At 37.9% G+C, this 15,605-nt stretch overlaps 1 protein-coding gene across 1 annotated transcript in view; it reads left to right on the forward strand.

Moving 5' to 3' along the window:
• Positions 1–15,605, forward strand: part of ANKRD42 (ankyrin repeat domain 42) — a 74,191-nt gene that overhangs the window by 39,248 nt on the left and 19,338 nt on the right. Inside the window, exons 9-10 of the mRNA XM_011996417.1 lie at positions 7,867–7,972; positions 12,541–12,716. Coding sequence (XP_011851807.1) covers positions 7,867–7,972; positions 12,541–12,716 — 282 coding nt within the window. The remainder of the gene's footprint in view (positions 1–7,866; positions 7,973–12,540; positions 12,717–15,605) is intronic.

The following is a 15,605-nucleotide window of genomic DNA, read 5'->3' on the forward strand; positions in this document are numbered from 1 at the left end:
GCTGCAGCAGCTGACCAGCACTGATTGTCCGGCACTCCCTAGTGAGATGAACCCAGTACCTCAGTTGAAAATGCAGAAATCACCTGTCTTCTGTGTTGCTGGCGCTGGTAGCTGGAGACTGGAGCTGTTCCTATTTGGCCATCTTGCTCTGCCCCCAAGTTTTTTTTTTTTTAATGTGGTTTCTTGGAGCAAAACCCCTGTATGAGTTTACTAGGGCTGATATAACAAAATGCTGCAGACTGGATGGCTTAAACAACATAAATTTATTTTCTCAGAATTCTGGAGGCTGGAAGTCTGAGATGAAGGTGGCAGCAGGTTTGGTTTCTTTTGAGGCTTCTCTCTTCGGCTTATAGAAGGCCTGTGCTATACCCTCACATAGTCTTTCCTCTGCATGACCATATTTGTGTCCTGATCTCCTCCTCTTGTAAGTAAATTAGTCAAATTGGATTAGGGCCCACCTACATCACCTTATTTTTCCTTAGTTACCACTTTAAAGGCCCTGTCTCCAAATACAGTTGCATTCTGAGGTACTGGAGTTTAGGACTTCAACATATGAATTTTGAGGGGAACACAATTCCTCCTATAACACATCCATTTTACAGTCCCCATTTCATATCCTAGATATGTTTTTGATTGCTAATGTGTGTGTGGGAGTGTCATTTAGACACAGTAGCAAAAGATAGGCTCACTCATGGTGCTCATAGTGCATCTTTGTGGGGACAGTAAATTAAATTTCATTGATGGCTAGTTTTTAGCCTGTCCTAGTCATTTCTTCACCACTTGAACTGAGAGAGAAATGAGGGATCTGGAAGCAGGTTCTAAAGAGACTGTTCTACAACAACAAGGTGTTTTTAATATAGATGTTGAAAGGTGGGAAGGTGAACGTGATGAAGAGCCAAAAGAGTTTGCTTTTCACCCTCTCTTCATGAGTCCATCCATCAAGTATACCTACGGCTAGAAGTGGATCAGATGGTGTGGTGGAGGGGAATTATAAGTCACTACAGCTGGAAAAGGGCATTGTTGGGGGACATTTATCGTTTTTTTCTTTTTAAATTTTGTGGGTACATAGTAGGTGTATATATTCATGGGGTATGTGAGATGTTTTGATACAGACGTGGAACGTGAAATAGTCACATCACGGAGAATGGGGTATCCATCCCGTGAAGCATTTATCCTTTGTGTTATAAACAATCCAGTTACCTTCTTTTAGTTATTTAAAAATGTATAATTAAGTTATTATTGACTATAGTCACCCTGTTGTGCTATCAGATAGTCTCGCTCTGTTGCCCAGGCTTGAGTGCAATGGGGCGATCACGACTCACTGCAGTTTTGACCTCCTGGGCTCAGGGGATCCTCTCACTTCAGCATCCTGAGTAGCTGGGACTACAGGCACATGCTACTATGCCTGGCTAATTTTTTGTATTGTTTGTAGAGACAGGGTTTTGCCATGTTGCCCAGGCTGGCCTCGAACTCCTGACTCAAGTGATCCACCTGCCTTGGTCTTCCAGAGTGCTAGCATTACAGGCATGAGCCACTACATGCAGTCCCATGCTTTCTATTTTTTGGTACCCTTTAACCATCCCTACCTCCCTTTGACTCCCCTGCTACCTTTCCCAGTCTCTGGTAACCATCCTTCTACTCTTTATGTCCATGAGATCAATTGTTTTGATTTTTAGATCCCACAAATAGCTGAGAACATGGAAAGTTTGTCTTTGTGTGCCTGACTTATTTCACTTAACATGATGATCTCCAGTTCTATCCATGTTGTTGTTTGAGACAGAGTCTCGCTCTCTCGCCCAGGCTGGAGTGCAGTGGCGCAATTTCGGCTCACTGCAACCTCTGTCTCCTGGATTCAAGCAATTCTTCTGCCTCAGCCTCCTGAGTAGCTGGGACTACAGGGGTGTGCCACCACGCCCTGCTAATTTTTTGTATTTTCAGTAGAGACAAGATTTTATCATGTTAGCCAGGATGGTCTTGTTTCCCTGACCTCGTGATCCGCCTGCCTCGGCCTCCCAAAGTGCTGGTATTACAGGTGTGAAACACTGCGCCCGGCTAATCTTAGTCTTTTTTTTTTTAATGGCGGATTAGTACTCCATTGTGTATATGTACCACATTTCTTTATTCATTTATCTATTGGTGGACACTTAGATTGTTTCCAAATCTTCCAAATCTTAGCTATTGTGAACAGTGCTGCAACAAACATAGGAGTGAAGGTGATATACTGATTTCCTTTCTTTTGGGCATATACCTAGCAGTGGGATAGCTGGATTGTGTGGTAGCTCTATTTTTAGTTTTTTGAGGAACCTCCAAACTGTTCTTCATGGTGGCTGTACAAATTTACATTCTCACCAACAGTGTACGAGGGTTCCCTTTTCTCCACATCCTCACCAGCGTTTGTTATTGCCTGCCTTTTGGATATAAGTCATTTTAACTGGGGGGAGATGATATCTTATTTGTAGTTTCGATTTCATTTCTTTGATGATCCATGATGCTGAGTACCTTTTCATGTGTCTGTTTGCCATTTGCATGTCTTCTTTTAGAAATGTCTGTTCAGATCTTTTGCTCATTTAAAAATCAGATTATTGGTCTGGGCACGGTGGCTCATGCCTATAATCCCAGCACTTTGGGAGGCCGAGGCGGGCGGAGGATGAGGTCAGGAGGTCAAGACCATCCTGGCTAACACGGTGAAACCCTGTCTCTACTAAAAATACAAAAAATTAGCCGGGCGTGGTGGCGGGTGCCTTTAGTCCCAGCTACTTGGGAGGCTGAGACAGGAGAATGACGTGAACCCGGGAGGTGGAGCTTGCAGTGAGCCAAGATCTCGCCACTGCACTCCAGCCTGGGTGACAGAGCGAGACTCTGTAACAACAACAACAACAACAACAACAACAACAAACAATCAGATTGTTAGAGTTTTTCCTATAGAGTTGAGTTTCTTATGTATTTTGGTTATTAGTCCTTTGTTGGATGGGTAGTTTGCAAATATTTTCTCCCATTCTGTGGGTTATCTCTTCACTTTGTGGGTTGATTGTTTCCTTTGCAGTGCAGAAGCTTTTTAACTTGATGTGATCCCATTTGTCCATGTTTGCTTTGGTTGCCTGTGCTTGTGGGGTGTTGCTCAAAACTCTCCAGACCAATGTCCTGGAGAGTTTCCCCAATGTTTTCTTTTAGTAGTTTCATAGTTTGAGGTCCTAGATTTAAGTCTTTATTCCATTTTGACTTGATTTTTGTATCTGGTGAGAGATAGGGGTCTGGTTTTTTTCTTCTGCATATGGATATCCAGTTTTTTTCCAGCACCATTTATTGAAGAGACTTTCTTTTTCCCAGTGTATGTTCTTGGCATCTTTGTCAAAAATGAGGTCACTGTAGGTGTGTTTGTTTCTGGGTTTTCTATTCTGTTCCATTGGTTTATGTGTCTGTTTTTATGCCAGTATCATGCTGTTTGGTTACTATAGCCCTATAGTATAATTTGAAATCAGGTAATGTGATTCCTTCAGTTTTGTTCTTTTTGCTTAAGATAGCTTTGGCTATTCTGGGTCTTTTGTGGTTCCATATAAATTTTAGGTTTTTTTTTTTTTTTTCTATTTCTGTGCAGAATATCATTGGTATTTTGATAGGGATTGCAATGAATCTGTAGATTGTTTTGAATAGTATGGACATTTTAACAATATTGATTCTTCCAGTCCATGAACATGGAATATCTTTCCAGTTTTTGATATCCTCTTCAGTTTCTTTCATCAATGTTTTATAGTTTTCACTATATAAATCCCTTACTTCTTTGGTTAATTCCTAGGTATTTAATTTTATTTATGGCTATTATAAATGGGATTACTTTTTTGATTTCTTTTTTGGATTGTTCAGTGTTGGCATATAGAAATGCTACTGATTTTTGTATGTTGATTTCATGTTCTGCAACTTTACTAAATTTGCTTATCAATTCTAATAGGTCTTTTTGTGTGGGGTCTTTAGGTTTTTCCAAGTATAAGATTATATCATTAGTAAACAGGGATAATTTGACTTCTTCCATTCCAATTTGGATGCCCTTTGTTTCTTTCTCTTGTCTGATTGCTCTAGCTGGGACTTCCAGTACTGTGTTGAATAATAGAAAGTGGGCATCCTTGTGTTCCAGGTCTTAAAGGAAGGGCTTTCATATTCAGTAGTATACTAGCTGTAGGTCTGTCATATATGACTTTTATTATGGTGAGGTATGTCCCTTCTACACCCAGTTTTTGAGGGTTTTTATTAAGAAGGGATGTTGAATTTTGTCAGGTGCTTTTATCAGCATCAGTTGAAATGATCATATGGTTTCTGTTCTTCATTCTATCGGTATGTATCATATTGATTGATTTGCATATGTTGAATCATCTGTGCATCGCGGGATAAATCCTGCTTGGTGATGATGAAATGATCTTTCTAATGTATTGTTGGATTTGGTTTGCTAGTATTTTGTTGATGATTTTTGCATCAATATTCATCAGATATATTGGCTTGTAGTTTTATTTTTTGATGTGTCTTTGTCTGGTTTTGGAGTCTGGGTAATACTGGCCTTGTAGAATGGGTTTGGAAGTATTCCTTTCCCTTATATTTTTCAGAATAGTTTGAGTAGGATTGGTATTAGTTCTTCTTTAAATGTTTGATAGAATTCAGCAGTGAAGCCATCAGGTTCTGGGCTTTTTTTTTTTTTTTTTTACTGGGAGACTTTCTATTATGGCTTTGATATCATTACTCATTATTGGTCTGTTCAAGTTTTGGGTTTCTTCCCGGTTCAATCTTGGTAGGTCGGATGTGTCTAAGAATTTATTTCTTCTAGATTTTCCAATTTATTGGTATATAGTTACTCAGAGTAGCCACTAATGAGCCATTGAATTTCTGCAGTATCAGTTGTTATATCTCATTTTCATTTCTGATTTTATTTGTTTGGATCTTCTCTCTTTTTTTCTTAGTTAGTCTGGATAAAGGTTTGTCAGTTTTGTTTAACTCTTCAAAAAAATACTCAGCTGTTTCATCGATCTTTTGCATTGTTTTCTTCATTTTAATTTCATTTATTTCTGCTCTGATCTTTATTGTTTCTTTTCTTTTACTAATTTTGGGTTTGGCTTACTCTTGGTTTTCTTGTTAAGATGCATCATTAGATTTTTTGTTTGTTTGTTTTGAGATGGAGTCTCACTGTGTCACCCATGCTGGAATGCAGTGGTGCGATCTTGGCTCAGTACAACCTCCACCTCCCAGGTTCAAGCAATTCTCCTGACTCAGCCTCCTGAGTAGCTGGGATTACAGGCACACACCACCATGCCCGACTAATTTTTGTGTTTTTAGTAGAGACAGGGTTTCACCATGTTGGCCAGGCTGCTCTCGAACTCCTGACCTCAGGTGATCCACCTGCTTCGGCCTCCCAAAGTGCTGGGATTATAGGCATGAGCCACAGTGCCTGGCCTCATTAGATTTTTTATTTGAAGTTTTTTCTCTTTTTTGATGTAGGCGCTTAAAACTACAATATTGCCTCTTAGTACTGCTTTTGCTGTATCTCATAGGTTTTTGTATGTTGTGTTTCCATTATCATGTGTTTCAAGAAATTTTTCAACTTCCTTCTTAATTTTTTCATTGATCCTCCAGTCATTCAGAAGTACATTAAGACAGTAGCCTTTTCTTGGGTACCATCTGTATGTTTATACTGTACTAAAATTGGTCATATAAAAGTTGATATCTGTTTATAATTTAATTTATGTTTCTCACATTTTGTCAGACTGCCTTTTCCTTTAGTTTTAATTGCATTTAGGAGATAAGCTGTGGTATTTATTATTGAGGCATTCTTCTTAGTTATTTAATAATTGTTTAGATCTATGACTTCCCCTTTTTAAACTTGCTCTTAAATCATAATTATTTCAAGTCATTTCTTAAAAATTTCTAACACCTGTATAATTTTGTCTTGTTCCTTATAAAACATTGGTCAAATTAGTCAACATATCCTAATCAATATTCAGTAAAAATCTTAGGTAAATCCTTTTATTGCATTTCATTGTAGATATATAACTTAACCTCCCTCCCTCCTGTTTTTAAACATTTCCCATGTGATAAAATGAAATGTTGGGCTAAATTCATTCTGTCTTGTAAAATTCAGCATTATCCATGCTCATAAATATGATTTTGTGACTCTTAATGACAGAAAGATCAATATGTTGCCATTTTTGTCTAAAGTGGGGTTATTAATAGAAGTCTGAGAAATTGTGAAGTTTCTGTGTTAGTGGGTTAGATAGGCTGTAGGAGAGAGAGAAGCCCCAGACTCTGTGGGAAAGAGAGAAGCCCCAGACCCTGCAGAAGCCAGCCTGTAATTTGGCAGATGGCTCTGAGGCAGAGAACAACAGAACTAGAGTTCTTACAGACTTGCCAGCTGGGCTGTGGGACTGTAGTGATAGGGTTGTTTAGTCCCTTGATATTGCTCTGTGTCCTCTCTGTTGCCAGTAATGGAGGTGGGTTTGCTTTTTAAAGCACCAAATAAATACCAAAAGTTCTCGCTCTTTGATTCATTTTGCAAGGTCATGTATACATATTCAGCACCAACCATGTGCCTGTACTGTGAGCCAAAATGAGATCTGGACCTTACTGTTAAAGAGTTACATAATTATACCATAAAAGAACTAGAGATTTCTTTTAAGATAGGATGCAATTAATGGCAAAAAATAATTAGGTTGTTAAAATATATGTCATAGGAATAGGAATTGAAGGGTGAAGAAGTTGCTAAGGATCAAATTATTGAGGAACTGTTCATAGGGATTTGGTAATAATACCTGATGTTTATATACTATTTTACAGAGTGAAAAGCTCTTATCACATGTAATCCTTACTGCAGTTTTATAAAGCAGCAGTGTGCTTTGCTTATGAAATAATCACCTATGTAAAAGATGAGGAAATTGATGTTTAGAGAAGTCAGGTGGCTTGACTGAGGTTAGATATATAGCTAGTAATAGCAGAGCTGAGATTTCATTTTTTAAATGTATTCATTCACTCATCAACTCTATTTAGACATTTATTGAGGGTCTATAAGTTGCAGCCACTTGCTGTGTTCTGGGGATATGAAGATTACAGCCTTGTCCTCACATCTTATTGTTTAAAAGACTTAAACTCAAGTCTTTCTTTTAAGTCTATTCCGTTTGTTTTCTTCAGCTTCCTTGAGTTTCAAGATGGATAAAGAAGAATAGTTTCAGGTTGAATGAGCACATTGTTGAGTGATTGGCTTTAGGTGGGAAGACACATTAAGCAGAGTTGTGAAGGTGAAAATAAAGACAGCATGTGTTTTGAGGTAAAGATTTGGACAAAGGTGGTAAACAGTTGAGGTAATCAAGTGTGGTTTTACAGGCCTATAAATTTTGAGTTGTAAGAGTCAGAAGAATACATATATACCATACATCTATCATATAAATATATGCTGAAGCAAGACTTTTTGAAGTCTGTGTAGGTTCTTATGGTTAGAATGTGCTCACGTTCTTGTGAAATACAAGATTGGTTAGAAGCTATTTATAGTAGGAGATAAGTGCTGGATAGTATTAGAAAAGCCTGGGTTCTAGTTTCAAACTACTTTTTACTAGCTGTGTGATTTTAAATAAATACGTAAAAAAACTTTTTGAGTTTCAGCTTTTATATCCGTATGTAAAATTATCTGTATGGGGCCTGAACACAGTTGATTAAATGTTTGTCTAATGAATTAGTAAGTGAAATAGAGAAAATAATATTTGCCCAACGTACTTTTGCCAGTTACTGCAAGGATCAATACTTAGGTAAGTACTCTATAATGGTACTATCCAAAATTTTAGAAAATTGTTACTTATAACTTTTTTTGTAATTCCTGTTCTTTTTCCTTTTTTTGAACAGCTGCTGGACAAGGCCACATAGAGTGTTTGCAATGGTTAATTAAAATGGGAGCAGACAGTAATATTACCAACAAAGCAGGGGAGAGACCCAGTGATGTGGCAAAGAGGTATAAATCTGTCTTCCTTACTCCTTTCTTTTGCTTTTAAAGTTTTGCATATACTTTCTTGGACTCAAAAATCTCTGAAGATTTGATGGAATTTTAGAGGACTCAATCAAATATAGATGGAATGACAATTTTCAAGCTGAATTTACAGCCATCATTATATCAGCTTTTCTCTTTAAAGCAGCAATTCTCAACTGGGAGGTAATATTTTCCCCTTTTCTCATGGGAGGGGTCTTTGGAAATGCTGGGGAAGGAGACCCCCAACTGGAGGTCAGGAGACCTTCACCAACTGGAGGTCAGGTCTAGGAATGCTAAATATTCTGCAGTGCTCAGAACAGTAATGCACTATTTGTCCCATCCAAATGCCTGTAGCATTCCCTGTTAAGAAATGCTATGTGATAAAAATAAATAGCATTAATAATAGAAAAATAAATGACATGGATTTTGAAACATATTTTGCAGTTTACATCTGAATTAAATATAGCACGTATTATTAAACATAGCCAGCTCATTCAATTTAGGTTCTCAAGAAATATTTAGTCCATCTGTTTGTTCATTTGGTTGTTTTTTCATTCAGCTTCCCATATATTTACCATGTTCCAAGTTCTGTGATTAGTGGTAGAAATACAAAGGGGAGAAGACACAGTCACTGCCCTCAAGGAGCTTACAGTATTGTGGAGAGAGAAATATGCAAATAAAATTCTTATTAATTCTAATCATTATACTGTATTACATGGTATGTGTAAGGTACACTAAGAACATAGAAAAAAGTCTTTCTGTTGGAAAGTTGTAAGGGAGAAACTTTAATACAGAGGATGGTAAAAGTTATGAAGGAAACTGCATGGGGACAGAATTTAGATAGAGGTCAAAGAAAAAAACTTTTTTTTTTGAGGAAGAAACATTTATGTTGATACTTGTAAGCATAAGTGTAAACCTAAGGAGGAGTTGTAAGATAACACCTTGTATGTTTGAAGAACTGCATGTGGAGTAGAAAGCTGGAATCTAAACTAGGAGTATGGGCTAACAATGGCAGATGAGGCTTGACAGTATGCTGTGGTCCAATCATTTGCTAAGTTGCCATGCAACTTTTGTTTGTGAGCTCATGTTCCCTACAATTTTGTTTATGGAATTTCTTTGATGCCTTGGAGTGTGGTTTTGTTGTACCATGTACCTGGGATCATTATCAACTCAAGTCTATTTTATTGGTTTAAAATGACTTTATTAAGGTATAATTGACATACAATAAAATGCATATATTTGTACGGTACAACTGATGAGTTTTGATATATGCATATCCTGTGAAACCATTACCACAATTAAGATAGTGAACATATTCATCACCCTCAAAGTCTCCTGCCACTTTATAATCTCTCTCTTTGACTGCTCCCACTGATCTGCTTCCTGTCACTGTAGATTAGTTTGCATTTTCTAGAGTTTTATATAAATGGAATCATACAATATATATTTATGTCTGGCTTCTTTCACTCAACATAATTATTTTGAGATTCATCTATGTGTATTAGCAGTTCATTTCCTTCTTACAAATGAGTAGAATTCCATAGTATTCCATAGTTCAATTATCCACTCACAGGTTGAAGGACATCTTGATTGTAGTTCATTTCCTTCTAACAGCTGAGTAGAATTCCATAGCATTCCATAATTCGATTATCCACTCACAGGTTGAAGGGCATTTTGATTGTATCATTTTTTGGTGGTTATGAATAAAGCTGCTGTAAACATTCCTATACAGGTTTTTGTGTTAACATGTTTTTAATTATTTGGTAAATCTATGAGTAGGATTATTGGGCCATATGCAAAGTGTATGTTTAATTTTATAACAAACTGCCAAAGTGCCTTCCAAAGTGGCCATACAGATTTGCGTTTCTAGGGGCTGGGCGCGGTGGCTCATGCCTGAAATCCCAGCACTGTGGGGGGCCAAGGCAGTGGATCACTTGAGGTGAGGAGTTTGAGACCTGTCTGGCCAACATGGTGAAACCCCGTCTCTACTAAAAAAGAAAAATTCAGGCTGGGCATGGTGGCTCACGCCTGTAATCCCAGCACTTTGGGAGGCTGAGGTGGGCAGATCACCTGAGGTCGGGAGTTCGAGGTCAGCCTGACCAACATGGAGAAACTCTGTCTGTACTAAAAATACAAAATTAGCCAAGCATGGTGGTGCATGTGTGTAATCCCAGCTACTTGGGAGGCTGAGGCAGGAGAATTGCTTGAACCCAGGAGGTGGAGGTTGCCATGAGCCGAGATTGCACCACAGCCTGGGCAGCAAGAGCGAAACCCCATCTCAATAAATAAATAGAATAGAATAGAATAGAATAGAATAGAATAGAATAGAATAGATTAAAAAAATTAGCCGGGTGTGGCGGCATGCACCTGTACTCCCAGCTACTATTTGGGAGGCTAAGGCAGGAGAATTGCTTGAAGCCAGGAGGAGGAGGTTGTGGTGAGCCTAGATTGCACCACTCACTGCACTCCAACCTGGTCCACAGAGCTAGACCCTCAAAAAAAAAAATTGGCCTGGCGCGATGGCTCACGCCTGTACTCTCAGCACTTTGGGCAGCTGAGGCCGGCGGATCTTGAGGTCAGGAGATCGAGACCATCCTGGCTAACATGGTGAAACCCCATCTCTACTAAAAATACAAAAAATTAGCTGGGCGTGGTGGCGGACGCCTGTAGTCCTAGCTACTCGGGAGGCTGAGGCAGGAGAATGGCGTGAACCCAGGAGGTGGAGCTTGCAGTGAGCCGAGATCGCACCACTGCACTCCAGCCTGGGTGACAGAGCGAGATTCCATCTCAAAAAAAAAAAAAAAAAAAAAAAAATTGCATTTCTGTCAGCAATGGATGTCAGTTTCTGTTCCACATTCTCACCGTCATTTGGTATTGTTAGGGTCTTTTTTTTTAATTCCAGTAATGAAATAGGTATGTAGTGGTAGCTCATTGTGGTTTTAATTTGCATTTTCTAATGAAAAATGATTTTGAGCATCTTTTAAATATACATACTTGCCATCTGTATATTTTCTTCGATGAAGTGATTATTCAGATCTTTTGCCCACTTTAAAAAATTGAATTGTTTTCTTGATGTTGAGTTTTAAAGGTTCTTTGTATATTCTGGATACTAGTTCTTTCTCAGATATATGCTTTGCAAAGATTTCCCTTTCTTACCAATTGTATCTTGTTTTTTCATTCTCTTAATGTCTTTGAAGAGCAAAATTTCTTACTAATTTATCCTTTTATGGATTATGATTTTGGTGTCATATCTAAAGAAGTCTGATTAACACAAAGTCATAAAATTTTTCTTTTATGTTTTCTTTTAGAAGTTATATAGTGTTAGCTTTTATATTGGGGTCTGTGATCATTTTGAGTTAATTTTTGTATATGATACGAAGTATGAGTCCAAGTTCTTTTTTTGCATATGGATATCCAGTTCTAGACTATTTGTTTAAAAGACTATCATTTCTACACTGCCTTTGTCAAAATCAGTTCTCAATGTATGTGTGGGCTTAATTCTGAACTATTTTATCCATTGATCTATTTGTATATTTTTATATCAACATCAAATAGGTGATTGAATACTATAGGTGTATCTGAAGTTTTCCATAATTTCTGGGCCCACATTTTTTTCTCATGCACCAAAATGCTTGGTGTGGGTGTAGTGTTATTTTAGATATAACTTTGAATCTAGCGTAAAGTAAGCACTCAGTAAATGACAGTTGTGAAATTACAACCTAGTAGTAGAGATAATGAATTCTATAAACCTTACAACTTCCTGCATATGTTTATTACTATGTCTTTAATGATATGCAGTACCTGGTAGGAGGTAATGTGCGTGTTTGGTTATGTAAATATAAGAAAACAGGATTTAAGATTTTTATGTTTAGTAATTCTTCAAGTTGTAAGAAAATATATTAAAAATTCCAGTTAGAAAAATTGTGGAAAAATATGCAGGTTACATAGAATCACAACAACAACTCCAAAACTAAGAGTACCTTACTGGAACCTTCATAGAGATGCAGGAAAGATTAAGGAGAATTAGAAAACATGAATGGAAAGGTCATTATTTTTTCCATTAAATTTCAAAGTCATACCAAATGCTTTGGCTTGAGGAAGGGTGAAGATAGAGGGGGCTAGAGCTATATTAATAGTTAGCCCTAAAACTGAAATGAAAATGAATTCTATAATCTAAATTAGGCCAAGAAAAGGCAATAACTGTAGGTAATCAAGGAGGGTGGTTCTGAGTCTTCTATTCAGTTGAGCAGCTCTGCTTGAGAGCATACCACATATTCCTTTGATATTGGATCTCCATTCCCAGTGTATTTTTGCCAGTAAAAATTATGGAATCAGTGTTTAATATGAATAATTGTCCTTAGTGTCAAGTAACTAAGTTTCTCATATAGTTGAATATATGTCAAATTGTCAGTGACCTTCAGATTTTGGCTCCTTGCCTGGTGAGTGGATTGATGGCAGAGTGTACAGAGTGTAATTCCCTAAGTTAAGTGCAAGCTGCAGTTTCAGTTTCAGGAAGATTGTGGATCTGGTTAGTTATTGATTCTTTTCTACAGGTTTGCCCATTTGGCAGCAGTGAAGCTGTTAGAGGAGCTACAGAAATATGATATAGATGATGAAAATGAAATTGATGAAAATGATGTGAAATATTTTATAAGACATGGTGTTGAGGGAAGCACTGATGCCAAGGATGATTTATGTCTGAGTGACTTGGATAAAACAGATGCCAGAAGTAAGTATGCTGCCTCTGTTGTGATTTATCCTTTCAGAAATAACATAGCCACTTTTTACCACAAGTTTGGAAACTATTCTAAAGACAAATACTGCCTACAAGTAAAATAATTTGATATTTTTGCAGGAACCAGAACTAATATAAGTTTTTGTACTAGGGTTGTTGAACATATAAAAAGTATAAGACATAACCTCTGTCCCTCAGGGGGTAGAAAGTTATATAAGAAAATACTCAAGTATTTTCTTTAGTGGATCAAGGAAACAGGGAAAGAGACATCTCAAGGATTTCCATGGTTAGTTGGCAAATGATTGTTATAGATAATAATAGCAACAAATATTTATTGTCTACTATGTGCCAGACACTGTTGTAGGTATTGAAATAATGGTGAACAATACAAAGGAACTTCATTTGAATGGTGGTAGTCAGGGGGAGGGTGATAAATAATTGATAAGAAAATAGATATATAAAGAAAATAGGGTAGAGTGGTGCTATAGATAAGAAAGTCATTAGGCCTCTCTGAGGTGGTGATGTTTGAGCAGAGACCTGAGTGATGAGAATGAGTCATATTAAGATCTTGGAAGAACATGCCAGCAGAGGGAGCAGTGCATGTAAAGGCCATTATGTAGCATTGAGAATGGTTAGTGTGGCTTGAGTAGAATCCCTAAGAAAGTGGTGACAGGTTTGAAAGGTAAGCAGGGACCCAGTCAGATTATTTAGGGCCTAATAAGGATTTTAGTTTTAGATTTTTATTTGTTCATTTTTCCTCTTTTTTCACTGCAAAATCTCAGCATATAAATTTTATTTTAAATAGAAAGCTATTGTTGGGATTCAGGGTGGGGAATGATGTGATCTGATTCACATTTAAAAACAGTGTCACTCTACCTGTTGAGTGGGTGATAGACTAGGAGGTGGACAAGAGCATAGCATTTCATATGGGGTATGAATTAGGTGGGAAAAGAACATACTTCACCTAACTATATAAGGTTGGATGAAGTTCCTGATATAATTATATCCTGATGCCAAGGATACTAAATTAGAATTGTACAAGAGCAGATGTAGAATATCTGCACAGATTTCCTGGGCTCCTAGAGTTCCTGATGTAGGCCTGTAACTACCAGTGATATGGGATATCTCCATTCTTGTTTTGCTTCCGCCTTTTTATACTAGAGGCTTTCATCACCATTTAAGAAGAGCTTACATTAACATTCTATGTATTCGTTTAAGGCAATATTTATATATATATCCTGGTTCTTGAAAAAAATCAGCATCAGTAAGATCATACCTTGTTGGGAAGATAGAGTGAAAGCCAAGCCAAGATCTTGTTGGCCTTGACTGTTTTTGCCTCCAGATTTCTGGTGTTGTGGAAAGCCCATTTTCCTTCATAGGGCAAGAGTGGAAGCAGGGAAATCAGTTAGGGGGCTATGGCTATAGTTCAGGAGAGAGTTGTTTATGGCTTGGACTAGAGTGGAGATGATGGGGATAATGAGAAGTGGTGAGATTTGGGTGTATTTAGAAGAGAAAGATGATAGGATTTGCTGATAGATGTGGCTATGAGGTGTTAGAAAAAGAGGGTAATCAAGGATGACAGATTTCTGGCCTGGGGAATTCGGTGAATGGTAGTAAGTTTTTTCTTGTTTGTTTTGTTCTGTTTTTTTAGACAGAGTCTCACTCTGTCACCAGGCTGGAGTACAGTGATGCGATCTTGCCCACTGCAACCTCCACCTCCCGGGTTCGAGTGGTTCTCCTGCCTCAGCCTACCGAGTAGCTGGGACTACAGGTGTGTGCCACCATGGCCAGCTAATGTTTGAATTTTTAGTAGAGATGGGGTTTCACCATGTTGGTCAGGCTGGTCTTGAACTCCTGACCTTGTGATCTGCCCATCTTGGCCTCCCAGAGTGCTGGGATTACAGGCATGAGCCACCGTGCCCGGCCATACCACATTTTCTTTATCCAGTCTTCTGTTGATGGACATTTAGGTTGATGCTATGTTTTTGCTATGTGAATAGTGCTGCGATGAACATATGTGTGCATGTGTCTTTCTAGTATGAATATAGTGTGAATATAGTATGAATATACTATGATATATATTCCTTTGGGTACATACCAATAGTGGGGTTGCTGGGTCATGTGTTAATTTTGTTTTGAGTTCTTTGAGAAATTGCCAAACCGCTTTCCACAATGGTTGAACTAACGTACACTCCTAACAGCAGTGTATAAATGTTCTCTTTTCTCCACAACCTCCCCAGCATCTGTTGTTTTTTGACTTTTTAATAATAGCCATTCTAACTGATGTGAGATGGCATTTCACTGTGGTGTTGATTTGCATTTCTCTATTGATTACTGATGTTGAGCATTTTTTCATATGCTTGTTGGCGGTGTGTATGTCTTCTTCTGAGAAGCATTTCTTCTCTGTGAGGATTAAAATGTATAAGGTACTTAGTGTAGTATCTCGACATCACAGACACTGCATAAATACATGATTTTTATTGTTTTCATTGGAAATTTCCTCTTTTGTTGAATTGAAATCTTTCTTCCTGGAGCTAATTCCAATTAATCTTAGTTCTTGCCTCTGAGGACCCCATAGAACAGGCTTTACAAAACACAGACTTTCAAATAATAAAGAAATTATTATATAAGCTAAATACTGCTCTTTCACTCTTTTCTGACATTTTTTATCTTAATCCCCTCTACCTTCTTACTAGTGGTTATGGTGGTTCCCAAACCTGTCTGCCCTTTAGAATTGTCTGAGGAGCCTTTTTTTGTTGTTGTTGAGACAGAGTCTTGGTCTGTCACCCAGGCTTGAGTGCAGTGGCTCTATCTCGGCTCACTGCAAGCTCCACCTCCCGGGTTCACGCCATTCTCCTGCCTCAGCCTCCCGAGTGGCTGGGA

This window comes from Mandrillus leucophaeus, unplaced genomic scaffold, assembly GCF_000951045.1.
Source record: "Mandrillus leucophaeus isolate KB7577 unplaced genomic scaffold, Mleu.le_1.0 Scaffold512, whole genome shotgun sequence".
Lineage (NCBI taxonomy): Eukaryota > Metazoa > Chordata > Mammalia > Primates > Cercopithecidae > Mandrillus > Mandrillus leucophaeus.